The 16,105-nt window shown below is 36.5% G+C and overlaps 2 protein-coding genes across 2 annotated transcripts in view; one reads left to right on the top strand and one right to left on the bottom strand.

Annotated features, from left to right (window-relative positions):
- Window positions 1–20: 20 nt before the first annotated feature.
- Window positions 21–8,525, top strand: ARL1 (ARF like GTPase 1). The gene is made up of 6 exons (XM_070947937.1): window positions 21–204; window positions 1,946–2,083; window positions 4,196–4,277; window positions 4,731–4,842; window positions 7,646–7,824; window positions 8,234–8,525. The coding sequence occupies exons 1-6, from the start codon at window positions 201–203 to the stop codon at window positions 8,262–8,264; spliced, it is 546 nt and encodes a 181-aa protein (XP_070804038.1). The 5' UTR covers window positions 21–200; the 3' UTR covers window positions 8,265–8,525.
- A 1,425-nt stretch (window positions 8,526–9,950) lies between these two features.
- UTP20 (UTP20 small subunit processome component) overlaps window positions 9,951–16,105 on the bottom strand; it is an 84,698-nt gene continuing 78,543 nt past the window's right edge. The window contains exons 56-62 of the mRNA XM_070947936.1: window positions 15,421–15,553; window positions 14,859–15,052; window positions 14,339–14,410; window positions 13,362–13,616; window positions 12,398–12,524; window positions 10,729–10,874; window positions 9,951–10,580 (exon numbers count right to left, since the gene is read on the bottom strand). Of these exons, the coding sequence (XP_070804037.1) occupies window positions 10,425–10,580; window positions 10,729–10,874; window positions 12,398–12,524; window positions 13,362–13,616; window positions 14,339–14,410; window positions 14,859–15,052; window positions 15,421–15,553 (1,083 nt within the window). The 3' untranslated portion in view covers window positions 9,951–10,424. The remainder of the gene's footprint in view (window positions 10,581–10,728; window positions 10,875–12,397; window positions 12,525–13,361; window positions 13,617–14,338; window positions 14,411–14,858; window positions 15,053–15,420; window positions 15,554–16,105) is intronic.

Genomic DNA, 16,105 nt, shown 5'->3' with positions numbered 1-16,105 from the left:
TCTGTTCTTGGTTTGGTCATCATGTTAAGCAGCTGGTGCGCATCGCGGGAGCGACTCAAGCAAGCAGGAGGCGACGTGGAACCTGCTCCTCGCCGACTTCCGGGTGAACGCCGCCGCCGGCAGCAGCAGAGGAGGAGGAGGAGGAGGAGGAGGACTGCCGGGAAGCTGAGCGGCAAACAGCCCGGGAAACCTTTACCGCCATGGGTGAGGGAAGGGAGAAAAGCAGGGCTTGGCTTGAGCGAGGGCTGAGGTGGCGGCCCGAAAATGGAGCGCTTTGGCGGGCGGGGGAGGGGCGGGCGGAGAAGGTTCCGTGAAGAGTTTTTCCCTCATGGCGTGAGACTCCGGGCCTCCGAGGCGCCCTTGTGGTTCTGGGCTCTTTTGGGGGGCTATCGAGCGGTTGAATTCGCTCGCCTGGGAGTTTCCTGGAGGGAAAACTCGGCGTCTCGGTCGGTGTGGTAGAATTTCCTTCACGGAGTCAAAGGCGAGAGAAAACTGCGCAGATCCTCCGAGGGAGCGTGAAAAGTTAAGACCGCAACAACACTGAGGAGATTCCAACTTTTGACGCCTTCGAACCGGCTCCCCTCCCCCTTTTTCTCTTCCCTCGTTCTCACGCGCTCTTCCCCCTCATCACCCCGTTACTCTCAGAACCGTCGGAGGGTAGCAGATAAAATTTCCTCTGCTCGGAGACGGTAACGTGCCCAAGCTCGTGATGTCCAATTTCCCATTCACAAGCTTTACCTGAAGACATAAGGATAGGCCACCCGCGGGGACATCCATATGCGACTGAGCTATAAATTTCAGCTGTCTGATGAGGATGGCAAACAAACTTTTGGACGAAAATTAGGGGGCACCACAGCCATTCCCCACTCCTTGCCTCTAGAACAGTGTTTCTTCAACTTTTTATCCTCAGGAACACCCCCCCTCCCAATTTTTAAAATTATGGAGGACTCCAAAATAGGTTTAGTTTGTATGGCCTATGTTTGTTGTTATTTATCATATTCAAAGTTAAAAACATGCATTCGTGAAACATTTATTGAATCATGTAAAAATAATAGTATCAATCCTGTTGGATGTTAACAAATATTTTTCATAAAAAAAGCCTTGTATTTTAAAATGAGAAAAATGACATTGTTTTAATGTCATCTGACATTAATGTTTAATGTCAGATATTGAAGGTTTTAATAAAACTTTCAATATCTGGCAAATAATTTTGATGTTGTGGACCTATAAGATGGTCTTCCGGGACCCTGGGGGATCCTTGGATTTGCAATTGGAGAAATTCAGCCAATTCTTCCTTGTGCTATGCTAAGACATTTCAAAGAAGAGACTAGTAAGTGGGTGCCTGCCACAACTTTGGAATTTAAAATTGCAAGATTAGTTCTTCCTGTTTCTCTTGGTTTAGGGAGTGTAGAATTGGTCTTAATAAATGATGTAAACTTCAGTTTTTTCTGTTATCTCCCTCAGCAGGGTTTCAGAAAGTTTAGCAGTACTTATTTGATCTTTTCTGAGCTTGGAAGCAAGCAGGATCAGACCTGGTTAGTACTTGGATCTGACAACATTAGGAAATCCTAACTAGGTTGGAAAAATTTAAAAAAAAAACATGCAGCTGTGAAATCATGAAACTAATTTGAAAAGTGAAATTTTTCATTGAAAGATGTTTGGAAATTAGGAAATAGCATTCACGAAAATACAAAACGATGTGTAATAATGCAGAAATTCCAACTTTTAAGATTACTAAGACTTGCTTTTGTATTGCATATGTGTATTTATTTAAAAAAACACATTAGAAAGGACAGGAAAAAGAAAAATTGTTAACATAAGCAGATGTCTTAGAAGTAAAATGTATTTCTCAGGAAAGCTTTAAAAATTATTAATTTGGAACAGTCTGATATTGTAATACATTTCTAATAATGCTTGTTTCTTTTTCTTTCTTTCTTTTTTGTAGGTGGCTTTTTTTCAACAATCTTTTCCAGTTTGTTTGGTACACGGGAGATGAGAATTTTAATTTTGGGGTTAGATGGAGCAGGAAAGACCACAATTCTATACAGGTTACAAGTTGGTGAAGTTGTAACTACCATTCCTAGTGAGTGTTTTTTTCCCTTAAATGAAATATGATTCATAGCATTTAATGCAATATTCTTATCTCTGATACATCTATTAATTGAAGTGTCTTAAAATCTTAAGGCTACTTCACTTTCATTTTATCATATAGGTTGCACAAAAATGTAAATATTTAATTTACTAAATATTACTAAAGGAAATTTTATGTTATCTAATTTTAGGTTCTATTTAATTGGGCCAAACTATGTTATAATAATAATTTTAATTAGCAATTTTATGATGTTTGTGTATCTATATTTTTCTTGACTTTACACCGCCTTGAGTCCTATGGGAGAAAGGCGGTATAGAAATATAACTAACTAACTAACTAACTAACATCTGAACAGAACAAATACTCTATGTATAGGGTAATTTTTTCCTCCTATAAGGAAATCAGGATTTTCCAATACTGGCTTTTCAGCTGTAGAATGAATTTATTTCCTTGTCGGATTTATATGCCATTGGAATCAATGAAGACTGAATAATGTACATTTCAGATATCTATAGATCAGGTTAAACAATAATAAAATTACAATACAAAAATCATAGTACATTCATATGTAAATTCTGGGAACAATAGTTACGTACTAGTATTTTATACAGTTTTTGCAAAACATTTACATTAATGAAATATTTCAAAACCAGGCAACAACATAAAACCTCCAGCCAAGTTTGAAAGGCTTTCTAAAAACCGCTAGGATAGGAACCATTGAATTTTCAGTGGATGCCATTTTAGAAAAAGAAAGCAATATTTGAATTGAGTTTCTTTCATGAGATCTGCTGATGACATTACCCGTCTGAAGGGATATGGAGAGAACCTACATTATAATATCATGAGATGAGAAGATATAGTTGGGAATAAGCAAGCAATTGTATGAAAACAATAGTTGTATGTATGAAAGCACTTAGACACAGTTGCTGTCTGCTCATTGAGCAGGAATCATAAGTCAAGAAGGACCCCTAAATTCTGTATGGGACAACATAACCTAAAAAAGGAATCTGCCTAGAATTGGATGGCTGTTCTGCAACTACAGCTCTTCTCAGCTATCCTGCCCAAATAGGGAAGGGTGTAGGTTATTTAATATTTATTATTTTCATTTATAGTCTCCGGTCTCATTTATATGCATCTTGACTTACAAAAAATTAAAACAATATAAAACAACAGAATAGAAAAGTTTAGAAACAATATAAAAATCATATTGAAATCAATAAAATTTATAAAATTCATACCTGAGGTAATCCTATCCACCAATAACCCTCACTACTTAAGGACAGAGTATAGAGTGCCTCTTTCAGAGAGACAGCAGTCTCTATAAGGATACAATTACCTAGTTCAGCTTCTTGTCACCTCAAAAGCTTTCATCAACCAGTAATGGCAGTGAATCATGACTACAGACTACAGAGTTGAAACCCCCAAATCATATCTATTTCCTCAGGATTTACAAGTTCAACTTCATTCAAGATAATTAATAGTTGTGGTTGTGGTTTGCTCACCTGGTTAGGCCCTGCCCAGATACAAGTGATTTTATCCTGCAGATGTCTTAAAAATTCTTCACACAGTCCATCCTTTCCTAATAAAGTCCAAGGCACTTTTAGAAAGAGTTATATAGATACAGTGAACAACGACATATTGTGTTATGGCTATATTTTTAATAATATGGGTATTCCTTGACTTATAACCACAACTGAGCGCAACATTTCTGTTGCTAAGCAAGACAGTTGTGAGTTTTGCCCCAGTTTATGACTTTTCTTGCCACAGTTAAGTGAAGTTAGCAACATGTTAAGTGAATCTAGCTTCCCAATTGACTGCTTGTTAGACGCTCACAAAAGGTGATAACATGACACTGCAACCATCATAAATACATGCCAGTTGTCAAGCATCCACATTTTCACCATGTGACCATGCATGGTAATTTCAAATGGTCAGTAAACAAATGGTTGTAAATCAAGGATTACCTGTACTGAATATTATTCAATAATAATGAATTTATTTGGAAATTAGAAAATCATGCAATATTTACCATATTCAAACTGCAAATACATTTGGATATCAGTTGTTTTTAATGTGCTAGTTAAATTTTGTTTTCTCTTTTAGCAATTGGTTTTAATGTTGAAACAGTCACCTACAAGAATCTAAAGTTTCAAGTCTGGGACTTAGGAGGACAGACTAGCATCAGGTAAAACGGTTCTGAAACCACAACAAATCTAAATATTTCACTGAGTGTTATGATATTTTCACAGTTTACAAGAAAATGTCTTTATATATCAGAAAACAATTCTTTGGGTTATGCTTTCACACAGAGATTAAGCAGTGAATAGTTGTATCAGTTTCTACAGTTTGCCATTACAGTTAAGAAAAATATTTTTAGGCTGTAAAATACATTTAAAGAACATTCTGAAATTTCAAGTACCTTTTGAAGAAACTGAAGGTGCTAGTTGTTCAGTTGTAGATGAAGGACACTGGGGAGAAACGTTTTATAAGCTTTTGGCTATCTGTGACTTTGATATCAATAGATAAGCTTTGTTTTAAAACTCAAAACTTACAAAGCTTTGATTTTACAACTACTAAGAAACACTCTTGAAAGCTATGAATTCTCTGATACAATTTACATTTTTGTTTTGTTTTCTAGACCATATTGGCGATGTTACTATTCCAATACTGATGCAGTTATCTATGTAGTAGACAGCTGTGATAGAGACAGAATTGGAATTTCAAAATCTGAGCTTGTTGCCATGTTGGAGGTATGAAGTAATAAAATGGCTCTGGATACTGCTTTTAAAATTAGGCTCATAATTATGAAAAGGTGTCTTACCCTGATGCTATTCCTGTTTCTTCATTTTCAAGTAAAAATGCTTTTTTGTTACTAATGCAGGCATCATTTTAGTTCACCCTTTAGATGAGCTTAATTGGTTTATTCTTTTGAAGGCTTTGGATTTATATATATTAATATCTGCTAATCTGTGATTCGTTATCAACAGTATGATGCCCAATTATATCTTTCAACTCTGGGCCAGCCAATTGAGGCTATTGAGATTCTGTCCTAAGGCCTGCAGTCTGAGTTAGGATTGGGAGGTACCATCTCTCATTCAGTCCCATCAAGATATAGTGACGGTTAGTGTTTTGACCACCCAGATCTGGGAATATTCCAACTTTGACTTTTGATAGTGTGGTACTTCTCCATTCAATGGTAGTACAGAGTTTAGGAGTCTTCCTGTCCTCACAGCTCCTGCTTAATGAACAGGTGGTAGCTGTGCGAAGACCTTTGCTCTGCTTCATTTGGTGCACCAGTTGCACATAGATTTGGTTGTTCTTCAGTTACATGCCGTGGTCACATCATGCCTTAACTACTGCAATGTGCTCTATATGGAGGTGCCCTTGAAGGCAACACAGAAGCTTCAGCTGGTCCAGAATGCAGTGGCGCAGGCAGTGATGGACATGCCTCAGTATGCCCATGTAGCACTGGTTGCCAGTTTGCTTCTGGATGTGATTTAAAGTGTTGGTTGCTACCTATAACAACCTACATAACAGAGGTGTGTTTACTTGAGGAACTTCTTGTCTTTTGTAGTATTTTCCGAACCAGTTCAATTTGGCAGAGTTGGCGCGATCTAGTTCCATCGATTAAACAATGCCTTCTTTTGGAATCCCAGAAGTGTATGTCAAGAGGGAATGCAGTTTCTACTGAGACTTGAATAATCCCAACCTTGTTGGTATTTTGAAGGGCCCAGAAGGTCTTAAATCCAAACCTTTGATGAGGACAATTGACTTCCTCTTCCTTGTTCCCATCAGGGTTTGTTTTTCCTGTCATCTGTTCTTTTAGTTTGTGCATAACAGTGGTCTTTTTACTTGAGGAACTTCTTCTGTAGTATTTTCCCAGCCAGTTCAATTTGGCAGAGTTGGTGCGATCTAGTTCCATCTATTAAACAATGCCTTCTTTTGGAACCCCGGAAGTACATGTCAAGAGGGAATGCAATTTCCACCAAGACTTGAATAATCCCCACCTGCCCCAGAAGGCATGGCCCTAAATCCAGACCTTTGATGAGGACAGTTGACTTCCTCTTCCTTGTTCCCATCAGGGTTTATTTTTCCTGTCATATCTGTTCTTTCATTTTGTACTATTTTTATGTTTTTGTGTTTCTTGTTTTTAAACATTTTGTAAACTGCTCAGAGTCACTGGGAGTTTGGGCAGATAAATGTAATAAAATTATTCACTTGATGAATCATATAAGAGGAAAAAAATAGAAATATTGGTAATGTGATTTTCTGTTCTCTGAGGCTAGCAGGGATCATTTCCTCCCATCAACAGCTATAGATTCTAAGGGGAGTGGGAGGGGAGATGAATAAGAGGTCAATTTAAGCTTTATAATCTGCAAATTACTGCATATCATGGACATAGCAGGGCTGATAAGATACCCTTTCCTTTGTTGCTGAAAATGCTGTTGCATGCCAGTTTATTTTGGTGGAACTAAGTCTTTGTCCAATCACACTTGAAGCTAGTGGACTTGATCACACTTGAAGCTAGGAACTCCAATGAGTTCCTCTTCAAACACCTTGGATTATTTCAACCAAATAAGCTCTATATAGGCTTTCAGGACTACTGTACAGGTAGTCTTCGACTTATAACCATTCGCTTAGTGACCAATTGAAGTTACAATGGCACTGCAAAAAGTGACTTATGAATGTTTTTCACACTTTACTGTTGTACAATCCCCAATGTCATGTGATCAAAATTCAGATATTTGGCAACCAATTCGTATTTATGATGGTTGCAGTATACTGGAGTCATGTGATCAGCTTTTGCGGCCTTCTGATAAGTACAGTCAATGCAGAAGCCAGATTCACTTAACAACTGGGTTATTAACTTAACAACTGCGGTGATTCACTTAACAACTGTAGCAAGAAAAGACATAAAATGGGGCAAAACTCAAGAACTGTCTCATTTAGCAACAAAAATTTTGGGCTTAATTGTAGTCATAAGTCAAGGACTACCTGTACTAGCATTCTGTTAAATAGCAGGTGGTAAGATTTCATTGCCTGACAGAGGCTAGTATTCACAAATTTCTTTTCTGATTACATACACAGTACTTTCTCCATGCAGAAATAAGATGATGGGCTTCAGGAAGTTCTGTGGAAGTCATTCAGTGTTGAAATAAATGTCTAGATGCTTGTTAAGTCACTTGAGATTCAGTTGGGTGCTACCTTAATTCTTTGGGGGCCAAAAAATAAATGAAATTGATCCAGAATTTTTTTTGTTCAATGTGAAAATGCAAGAAATTTGTCTTTTAGATGTTGGGCAAATTGCAAATCCCAGATAACTTTCAGTAGAAGTCTGCATTACACAGCGAAGGAGAGACAGTCCAGTGTTGCTATCTATCAAAAGAAAATGTTAATTCTTTTACTAAATCTAACCCAGATTGACTAACCTGTGGATTTAGACAGCCCCACTCGTTATTTAACTGTCTCTTGTCGCCCTGTGATTAAGTGCTCCATGGTGGAAGCATAATTTTGTATTGAAAATCTAATATAATCTTTTGACTGCTTTTTTAGGAAGAAGAATTAAAGAAAGCCATTTTAGTGGTATTTGCAAATAAACAAGATATGGAACAAGCCATGACTCCTACGGAAATGGCAAATGCACTTGGACTCCCAGCTCTAAAAGACAGAAAATGGCAGATATTCAAAACATCTGCAACAAAAGGCACTGGACTTGATGAGGCTATGGAGTGGTAAGTACTGTTGTTCTGGCTCCCTTAGAAGATTACTTATTAGGACTGAAAAGGGAAAAGGAAAAGCTAATTAAGAGCACATGGGGGTTGGCAGTGCTCATGTAGTACCTATCAGCAGTTCCTTGAAGTAGTGTAATCTGAATTCATGATCACAGTAGGAGAGACTGACTAACTTTGAAGTAGCATATTGAGTTTATAAAGAAACTTACAAAAGAAGCCACATTTCATTTAAGGAGATGCCAACAGTACCTGCTGAAGCACATTCCAAACCACTTTTCCCTCTTTGAATTTGGATCTCTGAACAGTCCTAGTGCATATTATAGAAACCCAGAGTACATAAAGATGAATTTATTACTTTATTTTTAAAACGTTTGATCTTTAAATTTCAAAACAATTCATTTTTTTTCAGGCTGGTTGAGACCTTGAAGAGCAGACAGTGAAACAGACGAAGTTTTCTTCATTGGTTATGTGAATAAATGCAATGCTGTAAATAGGATTGACAGATTATCTTTTGAAAAAAAATGGTGTTCCTGTGCAATCATTCTGAAAGTTTGCATACTATATATACTTCATATCTTGTGTAAGTTACATAACATCAATTTTTATGATACTCTATTGAATATTGGCTAGAAAAATTGGAATAAATCTTTATTTTAAGTGTCTGAAACTATTTAACACTAATAAATATTTAACTGTCTACATTTTTGTCTCATGCTAGTTATATATAAGGAATCCCCATTTGAAGGTGAATCAGGGCACATTTTTTGTATAACCTGTTTCTAAAAGTCAGGAATATTGGGTGAAGCTGTGAAAATTTATGTGGGCTTTTTAAAATTGTTAAACCATCATATTATACTTGCCCTGTTCCTTCAGGGAATCTTGTAAGTAAAAAAATCACCTTGAACCTTATTCAGGTAGTCCTCGATTTACGGCCACAATTAAGCCCAAAATTTATGTTGTTAAGTGAGACATTTGTTAAGTGAGTTTTGTCCCATTTTACGATTTTCCTTGCCTCAGTTAAGTGAATCACTGCAATTCATTTAAGTTAGTAACCTGGTTGTTAAGTGAATCTGGCTTCCCCATTGATTTTCCTTGTCAGAAGGTCACAAAAGGGGATCCCAAGACCTTGGGAGAAAGAAACGGTCATAAATATGAGTCAGTTGCCAAGCATCTGAATTTTGATCACTTCATCATGGGGATGCTACAAAGGTCATAACTGAAAAATGGTCATAAGTCACATTTTTCAATGTCGTAACTTTGAATGGTCACTAAATGAACTGGACTCAAGGACTAATTTAATTTAATTTAATTTAATTTATCGAATTTCTATGCCGCCCAACTCCCAAGGGACTACTTATATTTCCTTTTGTTAAATAGTATGTTGCAGAGATATGGGAATGTCTTCCTAGCATTTTCAGATAGAAATTAGATGATTCTATCAAGTATCCCCCTTCATTATACTGAATAACACAGGAATAGAAACCCCTTTCATGGTGTTACAAGTGTTATTAGAAGAAAAGTAAAATGTCCTAAAATATTATAGTTTTTTTATAAAGTGTGTCAATAGTTCAGTTTAAAATAAAAAGCCAAGTTCATAAAGCAAAAAGGAACTTGTTTTCAACTTAATACCAGTGGCACCTGCAGGGTGCATGACCCATGTACAAATGAGATAGCTTGCCTCCCAACACTGCCACTCCTATCTTACCTGTTTTGGCATGCACAGTAAATTCTGCTACTCAGTGCAATGTTTGAATTTCACCATTGGTGGCTTGTTCAACAAAGCATGACTTAGCAAAAACTATGGACTGAATCTGACCTAGTAACTCTAAGCTTAAAATCAGAGAATCCAGCATATGCAAATGTTTTCTATAATGTTGAAAGAACTGGTACAGTACACAAATTAAAGAAATGTAGCTGATATTAAAGTGGAAAAATATAATATTTCACTAATATGCTGTTTGAAAGAGGTAGCCTTCTCATCAAAATAAATTTGATGGAAAGAGATTAAGCCAGTTTCACAATGAGAGATTTTGATTATGAAAAAACTAATGTCATGCTTGCTGGTACGAAATAAACTCTTAATGCTACAAGTAAATCTACCAAAATAACTTTAGCACAGTTAGGAATAGAGTGTTTTAATCAAGTTTAATTAAAAAAAAACACATTTACCACAAGCTGTACATTAATGTACAATAATCTCTGGACAACTGAAATGGCTGAGAACTCACCATCCTTAATCACAAGTTTTCTCACTGAAATGATTGAAGATTTTACAGATTTCTCAATATTACCACCAGCTGAACAGGATTTACAAAGAATAAAAATTATAAATAAATATTTAGTAAGCCCTGTAGGTGTTTCTTTCTGAAAACAAAAGTATGGTTTCCTGAAACAAATCTCAAACCTTAAAAGGCGATGATGTGATAGCCTCTGCTATATACTGCCTTTTAAACCATAGAAATACAAATTCTTAGTTGATAAAAACTGTTGAATCTGTTGTTCTTATTTTGTTAAAATCACATAAAATGTTTTCTGCCTTCTCTTTTAAGCAAACATGAAAAGATTAAATGTTTTGTATAAAAAGGTATGTGATAAGAGTTTTACTCAACCATTGCCAAATCTTTTAATGCATGGCTTCTTTGTTTTTTAGCTTTGTAACCAGGCCGTAGAAATTCTATTTTTCTCTTCTTTGCTTCAATTTTATTCTTATGCCTCTTTAACTTCCTCTTGGCAGCAATCTCAGGATTAGCAACAGCCTATTGGAAAACAAAGAATCATAATATTTTGACAGTCCCATTTCCTCCACACCTTCTGAAATTGCCTGGTTTTAATAAAACCTCTCGTGATAAATGAGATGGTCATTTTTTCAAGCAAATGCAGGTGAAAAATGAAGTAGATACTAACCTGTAGGGCTCTCTGCTTCTTTCGTTTAGCTCTCCTCTGACTGGCTTGTTTTTGCACAAAAGCAAATGAAATTGAAAAGTCCTCCAATCCAACTAATTTCTTCAGTAGTTCTATGATTTCTTGGGAAAGATTCTTTAGAGTTGGATCTGGCAAGGATATGATTTTCATTACTTAAAATCTGAGGACAGAAACTGAAGTATGCTATATATTGTTCAATCTTCTGCATAATTGTCCAGGTGTAGTATACTCTACAAACTTCCATAAAATATAATATTCAAATGAAGGCTATTCAGAAATCAGCATTAGTATTTAATTTTCACGCCAAAAATATTATTTGAAATACACTTTTTTAAAGAGCCATCACTTTTTATAGGAGAAAACAGGCTCTTTTCATCCTCAGCCACCTCTTTTGGTATAGATTAAGTGCAGCTTGCCAAACCATCTGAACACCAAGAGACTGATTACCAAATCATCAATTTTCGATAAAAGTTCAGCTTAAGTAAATCTTAGAATCTGGATACACTAAACTGCAATTAACTTGGGCGAAAGAGGCCTTTCTTATCTCTGCCTGACAGCTGTGCAAGAAGAGTAAAAAGGAAAGAGGTGACTTTACAGTGAGAGCAGAAAATAATTAACTCAAGCAAGGTGGCTAACCTGAGGCTCCTCACATAACATTAAGCCAGTAATGCTTGATTAAAGCCAAATATTTAGTACAGAAATAGATGCACGGGAAACAGCACTGATTGTTTTAGGTTTTGACCCACCAAGCTATTTATATATACCAAGTTTTTGCCAGATACTTGCTTAATCCCTTACTGCAGAATGCAGCCAAACTATCTGAATCCAAGAGCTTGCATTGTAGTCAACTATTAGGCTGTTACAAGGGGCAAGTGAATATATAAAGCAGTCTTTACTGACACACTGTTTTCCAGATACGTTGGATCTCAAGTTTCATAATTCTTATGCAATCTGACTGCTAAGATGCCAAGGAATTTTGGGTTTCAATATCCAATACATGAAGGGGATACAAGAAGAGGTTGAGTCAGGCTTTCGGAGCATAGCAGATTAGTTTTGCATCCTGATACCTAGATGAACCATTTGCCGTATCTCCATAAGACAGTTTAAAAATACACAGAAAATACTGTGTCTCACACCAATTGCCATGTTTAAAAACCTCTTCATCGAGTTACTTTATATGCATTGTAGAGATGAGACACACACAATCACTTCACTATATAAGACCCAGAATGGAATATTGACATTTAAAAGAGCAGTAGCTGCAAAGAAAGAGAACCTCAATAAGAAATCAATCTTTTAGACCAAAAGCAATATATGTAAAGTTGTTGACTCCAAAAAGCATGATTACCTTTTAAAAAAATCAAAATTACAAGTAGAAAAGTTTCATATGATCTTATTTTAAAAAAAATTAGATTTAGCAATCCTACAAGTTTTAAAATTTAGTAATTTATTAAATTTTAAGAAAATTATGTTAATAAGCACCATATAAAACTGTTGCAGGTGTTGCCAAACCTCCTGCTTGCTCCATTTTAAGCATTAATAATAGATCCATTCTACTGAAAAAAAACTGAAAGCTTCCTAGGTGTTTTAAAATATGGAAAGTATAAAATAAATGTTTTTATGCCAACTACCTGAGTGCAAATTCCCTTACCTTGTTCTGCATACGTGCTACTCAGTTCTCTATATAGAGGGGCTATGATTGTTGGAAGATACGGTTTTACCTTCTCTTTCCCAAGGTCAACTGCAATAGCACCAAGAAACTTAAAGATGCAGGTTCTCTGAAGAGGGAAGCACATTTGGTCAACAGATTAGCCCACAAAGCAATAGAACCACCCAAAGATGTTAACTATTAGTGGCAAAGTAGTACTTTCTCAGTGAAACTAAACATCTTCCAGCAGTTCTGACAACAGTTTGATTTGCTCAATATCTAATGTTAAGCCTAATTTGATCCTGCTTCCTCTTCTGTGCCTCTACAGCCCTATTCTCCAAACCTTTCATTTTTGTATCCCTTCTTACAATGCCTGGCAAGGCCAAATGCACTCTAGGTAGCATTTCTCAGCACTCCATAGACCATACCCCTCGAATGCAACTGCAGAACCCAGCAGTCATCTGAAGAAAAAGGGGGGAAAAGAGGCCCTTTTCCCTTTCCCACATTACATTTGCAGGGTGAAAACCCAAATGGTTTCTTTCAGTTTAACTTTGAGATGAGCATTACATGGGCAACCTTGTTCATATTTTAGTACAATTACTAATAGAGTCTCTGTGCCCCAGGTTTTATTAAGTAGGTAATGAAAAAAGCAAGACTTCTTGGATTGGAACAGGTTTCAAAAACCAAAACAAAATAACAGTATAACTTGAGCAAAAGCAGCAAAGAGAATTGAAGCGAGGATCTTTTGCTCATTTAAATTCTGCTCTTCCTATGAAGCTAAGGACAACAACTGATGCTGGATGCCTTCTTGCCCTGAACTGGAAAAATGCTGCTCCCACTTGCATGTCCATTTATGAAAGTCTCCAGCTGCCCTGTTTTTTTTTAATCATTTGCGCTTGTGAACTGTAAAAGTCACTGATACAGTATTTTCTGAGCTGAAGGTGTTATTTGCAGAAGACAAACTAACCTTTAAAGAATCTTTGGGTGAATGAGCAGCTTCTCTCGTTGCCATGACTAGGACTTTCTTCATTACCCACAACAAACTGGCTGGACTGCTCTTTTCTTTTGCCTCCATACCCGAAACCTCTTTCTCATCTTCACTTCCTAAGTCACCCTGATCTTCAGTTTCCCAGACCACATCCTCACCAATCTCTTTGCCATCTTCTGGAGTAGGAGCCAGAAGATACAGTACTTTGGATACAAACAGTAAATTCTTTATAACCTTCAAGACAAAGAGAAAACAAAAGAAAGATATCCAAATGACTTATAAAATGTTTGCAAAAGTTTTAGGGCAGTTTCTCAATGAACTGTTTTTCAGCTACTTGATTAAACTTCTTGTTTTATGACTTCTAAGCTAGTGTTTTTCAACATATTGTCTGGGGTATTCTGGGAGTTGAATCCACATATCTTAGAGTTGCTGAGGCTGAGAAACACTCCTTTAAGCCTACTGCAAAAGCGGAAGATTTAGCATGGTTATCATGCCATTTGAAGCTACACACACAAACTATTACCGATGGGTAGTAATCTCTATTTCTATCTTGCAGAAACCAAAGTATCACTCTTGCCTAAGGAACTAGCATTTCTACAGAAGGGGTTGGAACAATAATTCCTGACATGTAGAACAGTCTAAATTCCTTATGTACTGAATGCCTCAGATAACAGAATAATTGATTAATAAAAATGGCTGTAGGAGAAAAAAAGCCAAAACTGAGAAAATAATTCAGATTACAAACATCCCATTAAAAAGGTTATTTCTTTCTGCTTGAGACTAAACATATCTGGTGGTGCAGTCAGGCCCAGGAACTTGTGACTGCCTTTTGAATGGCATAAAATCTGGCTATCATTTATTAATCTTTCTGATCTTGAACTCTTACACCTGTTTCAACTATGTGTTCTTTCAGCAAATGCATTATAAATACAAAAAAGTTCTACTTAATAATTTACCTGTTCTCCAAGGCTGTCACTGAGAAATTTGGATTTCAGCTGATGGCAGAAAGCTAAAGCAAGTGTTTTCATCTGTAAAGGAACATGCAAGGCAAGATAATATGATGTACCTGGTGCTAAATTTGGACATAAGTAAATCACTCTCCCCAAAGAAGCAACAAATACAACAAAAAGAATAAGCTCTAGCACTGATGATCTATAACTAATGAAACCAATAAATTATATTGAAATTAATATTAATTTCTGCTCCATCCACCAACTGGAATAGGAATAGCACTTAAAATTATACACCACTTCATAGTACTTTATAGCCCTATCTAAGCGGTTTACAGGGTCAGCATATTTTCCCCAATAATCTGGGTCCTCATTGTACCAAACTCGGAAGGGTGGAAGGCTGAATCTTGAGCAGGTGAGAATTGAACTGCTGGCAGTCGGTAGAATTAGCTGCAGTACTGGATTCTAACCACTGCGCTACCATGGCTTAGAATATGCAGCAATGTAAGTAAGATAGTAAGGTAACCTTTTCACTAAGTTCCTCTATTAAGAAAATTGTTGCTGATGGCTCATGTGTCACTTGTTTCTTTTCTGTTTTTCTTTTGCTCCATTTATTAACAAGTTCTTCTGGCTTGTGAGAAGCAAACAGCAGGCCAAAAATCTGAGCAGAAGTCAGCCACACCCAGCTGTGTGGGTACCATAAATGGGACTGGACATGACCTTAAAAAAGGGTGGAAAAAGACATCACTTGAATTATTTATATGCAGGAACATAAAACACGGTTATGCATTACACACTTTTAAAATGCACAATCTTCATAATAAACATGCCAGGCACCAAAGTTTCTTTTTGCAGGAATGTAATGTTGAGAGCCAGTTTGGTGTACTGGTTAAGATCTCAGGCTAGAAACCATGAATTCTAGTCCCATTTTAGGCACAAAGCCAACTGGCTGACTTGGGCCAAACACTTTCTCTCAGCCCTACAGAGAAGGCATTGCAAGCCACTTCTGGAAAACCTTCAGACACTTGTCCAGGCTGTCTCTGAGAACTGGACACAACTGAATGGAAGAAAAAAATGTTACTACTAACCCCAAATGTTGATCAGAATCTCATGGTGTTTGTTTAATTGAATAATGTTGCACTCATTGATTAGTTTAACAAGCAAAGTTAGGAAGCTGAAGAGCAATCTGTCTGCCAGCTTTTCGTCAGTCTCTTCTTTAACCTTAAAGAAAAAGTGAACGTGGAAGATAACAAATGATATTCTGCAGAAACAATAGTGTTCAGGTAATTAATACATCCCTTACTAGTCTTCATAGCCTGATTTAGGTTGCTGCCTGCTGATAATACTAATATCATATTGCAAATTCAATTGCAAATGGGAACAATGAGTCTATAATCTGAAACACAACTGAGCAGAAACAACACGAACACTTTTCTGATAAGGTTCCAATTTCAATTTGAAATTGAAATTTGCAAAGGATTTCCTAGCCAAAGGAACACTAAGAATAGATGATCATCTCATCTGTTTACATAGAAGTCACCATAAACTGCATACTTTGGCTTCCTAATAATTTTTCCTTCTTTTATCCAGAAAATTCCACAACAGTCTCCTTCCCTCTGTTGTTATGGATATAAGGAAAGAGTAGGAAACTTTTCCCTATTAAGATCATGCTATCTCTAAACTGAATCTTTATAGATAATCACCTTAATTATGAAATCCATGGTCCATTCTGAAAATATCTATGTACTAATATGTCATGTATTACCCTGGCAT

This window comes from Pituophis catenifer, unplaced genomic scaffold, assembly GCF_029215685.1.
Source record: "Pituophis catenifer annectens isolate HBS135680 unplaced genomic scaffold, rPitCat1.0.hap2 SCAF_7, whole genome shotgun sequence".
NCBI lineage: Eukaryota > Metazoa > Chordata > Lepidosauria > Squamata > Colubridae > Pituophis > Pituophis catenifer.
This window is presented reverse-complemented; position numbering and strand designations above follow the sequence as displayed.

What these genes read in the sequence shown, in the direction of transcription:
- ARL1 (XM_070947937.1), top strand. An exon ending in AGTTGTAACTACCATTCCTA is followed by an intron (nt 2,084 to 4,195) that starts GTGAGTGTTTTT and finishes TTTCTCTTTTAG; the next exon opens with CAATTGGTTTTAATGTTGAA. An exon ending in GGAGGACAGACTAGCATCAG is followed by an intron (nt 4,278 to 4,730) that starts GTAAAACGGTTC and finishes TTTGTTTTCTAG; the next exon opens with ACCATATTGGCGATGTTACT.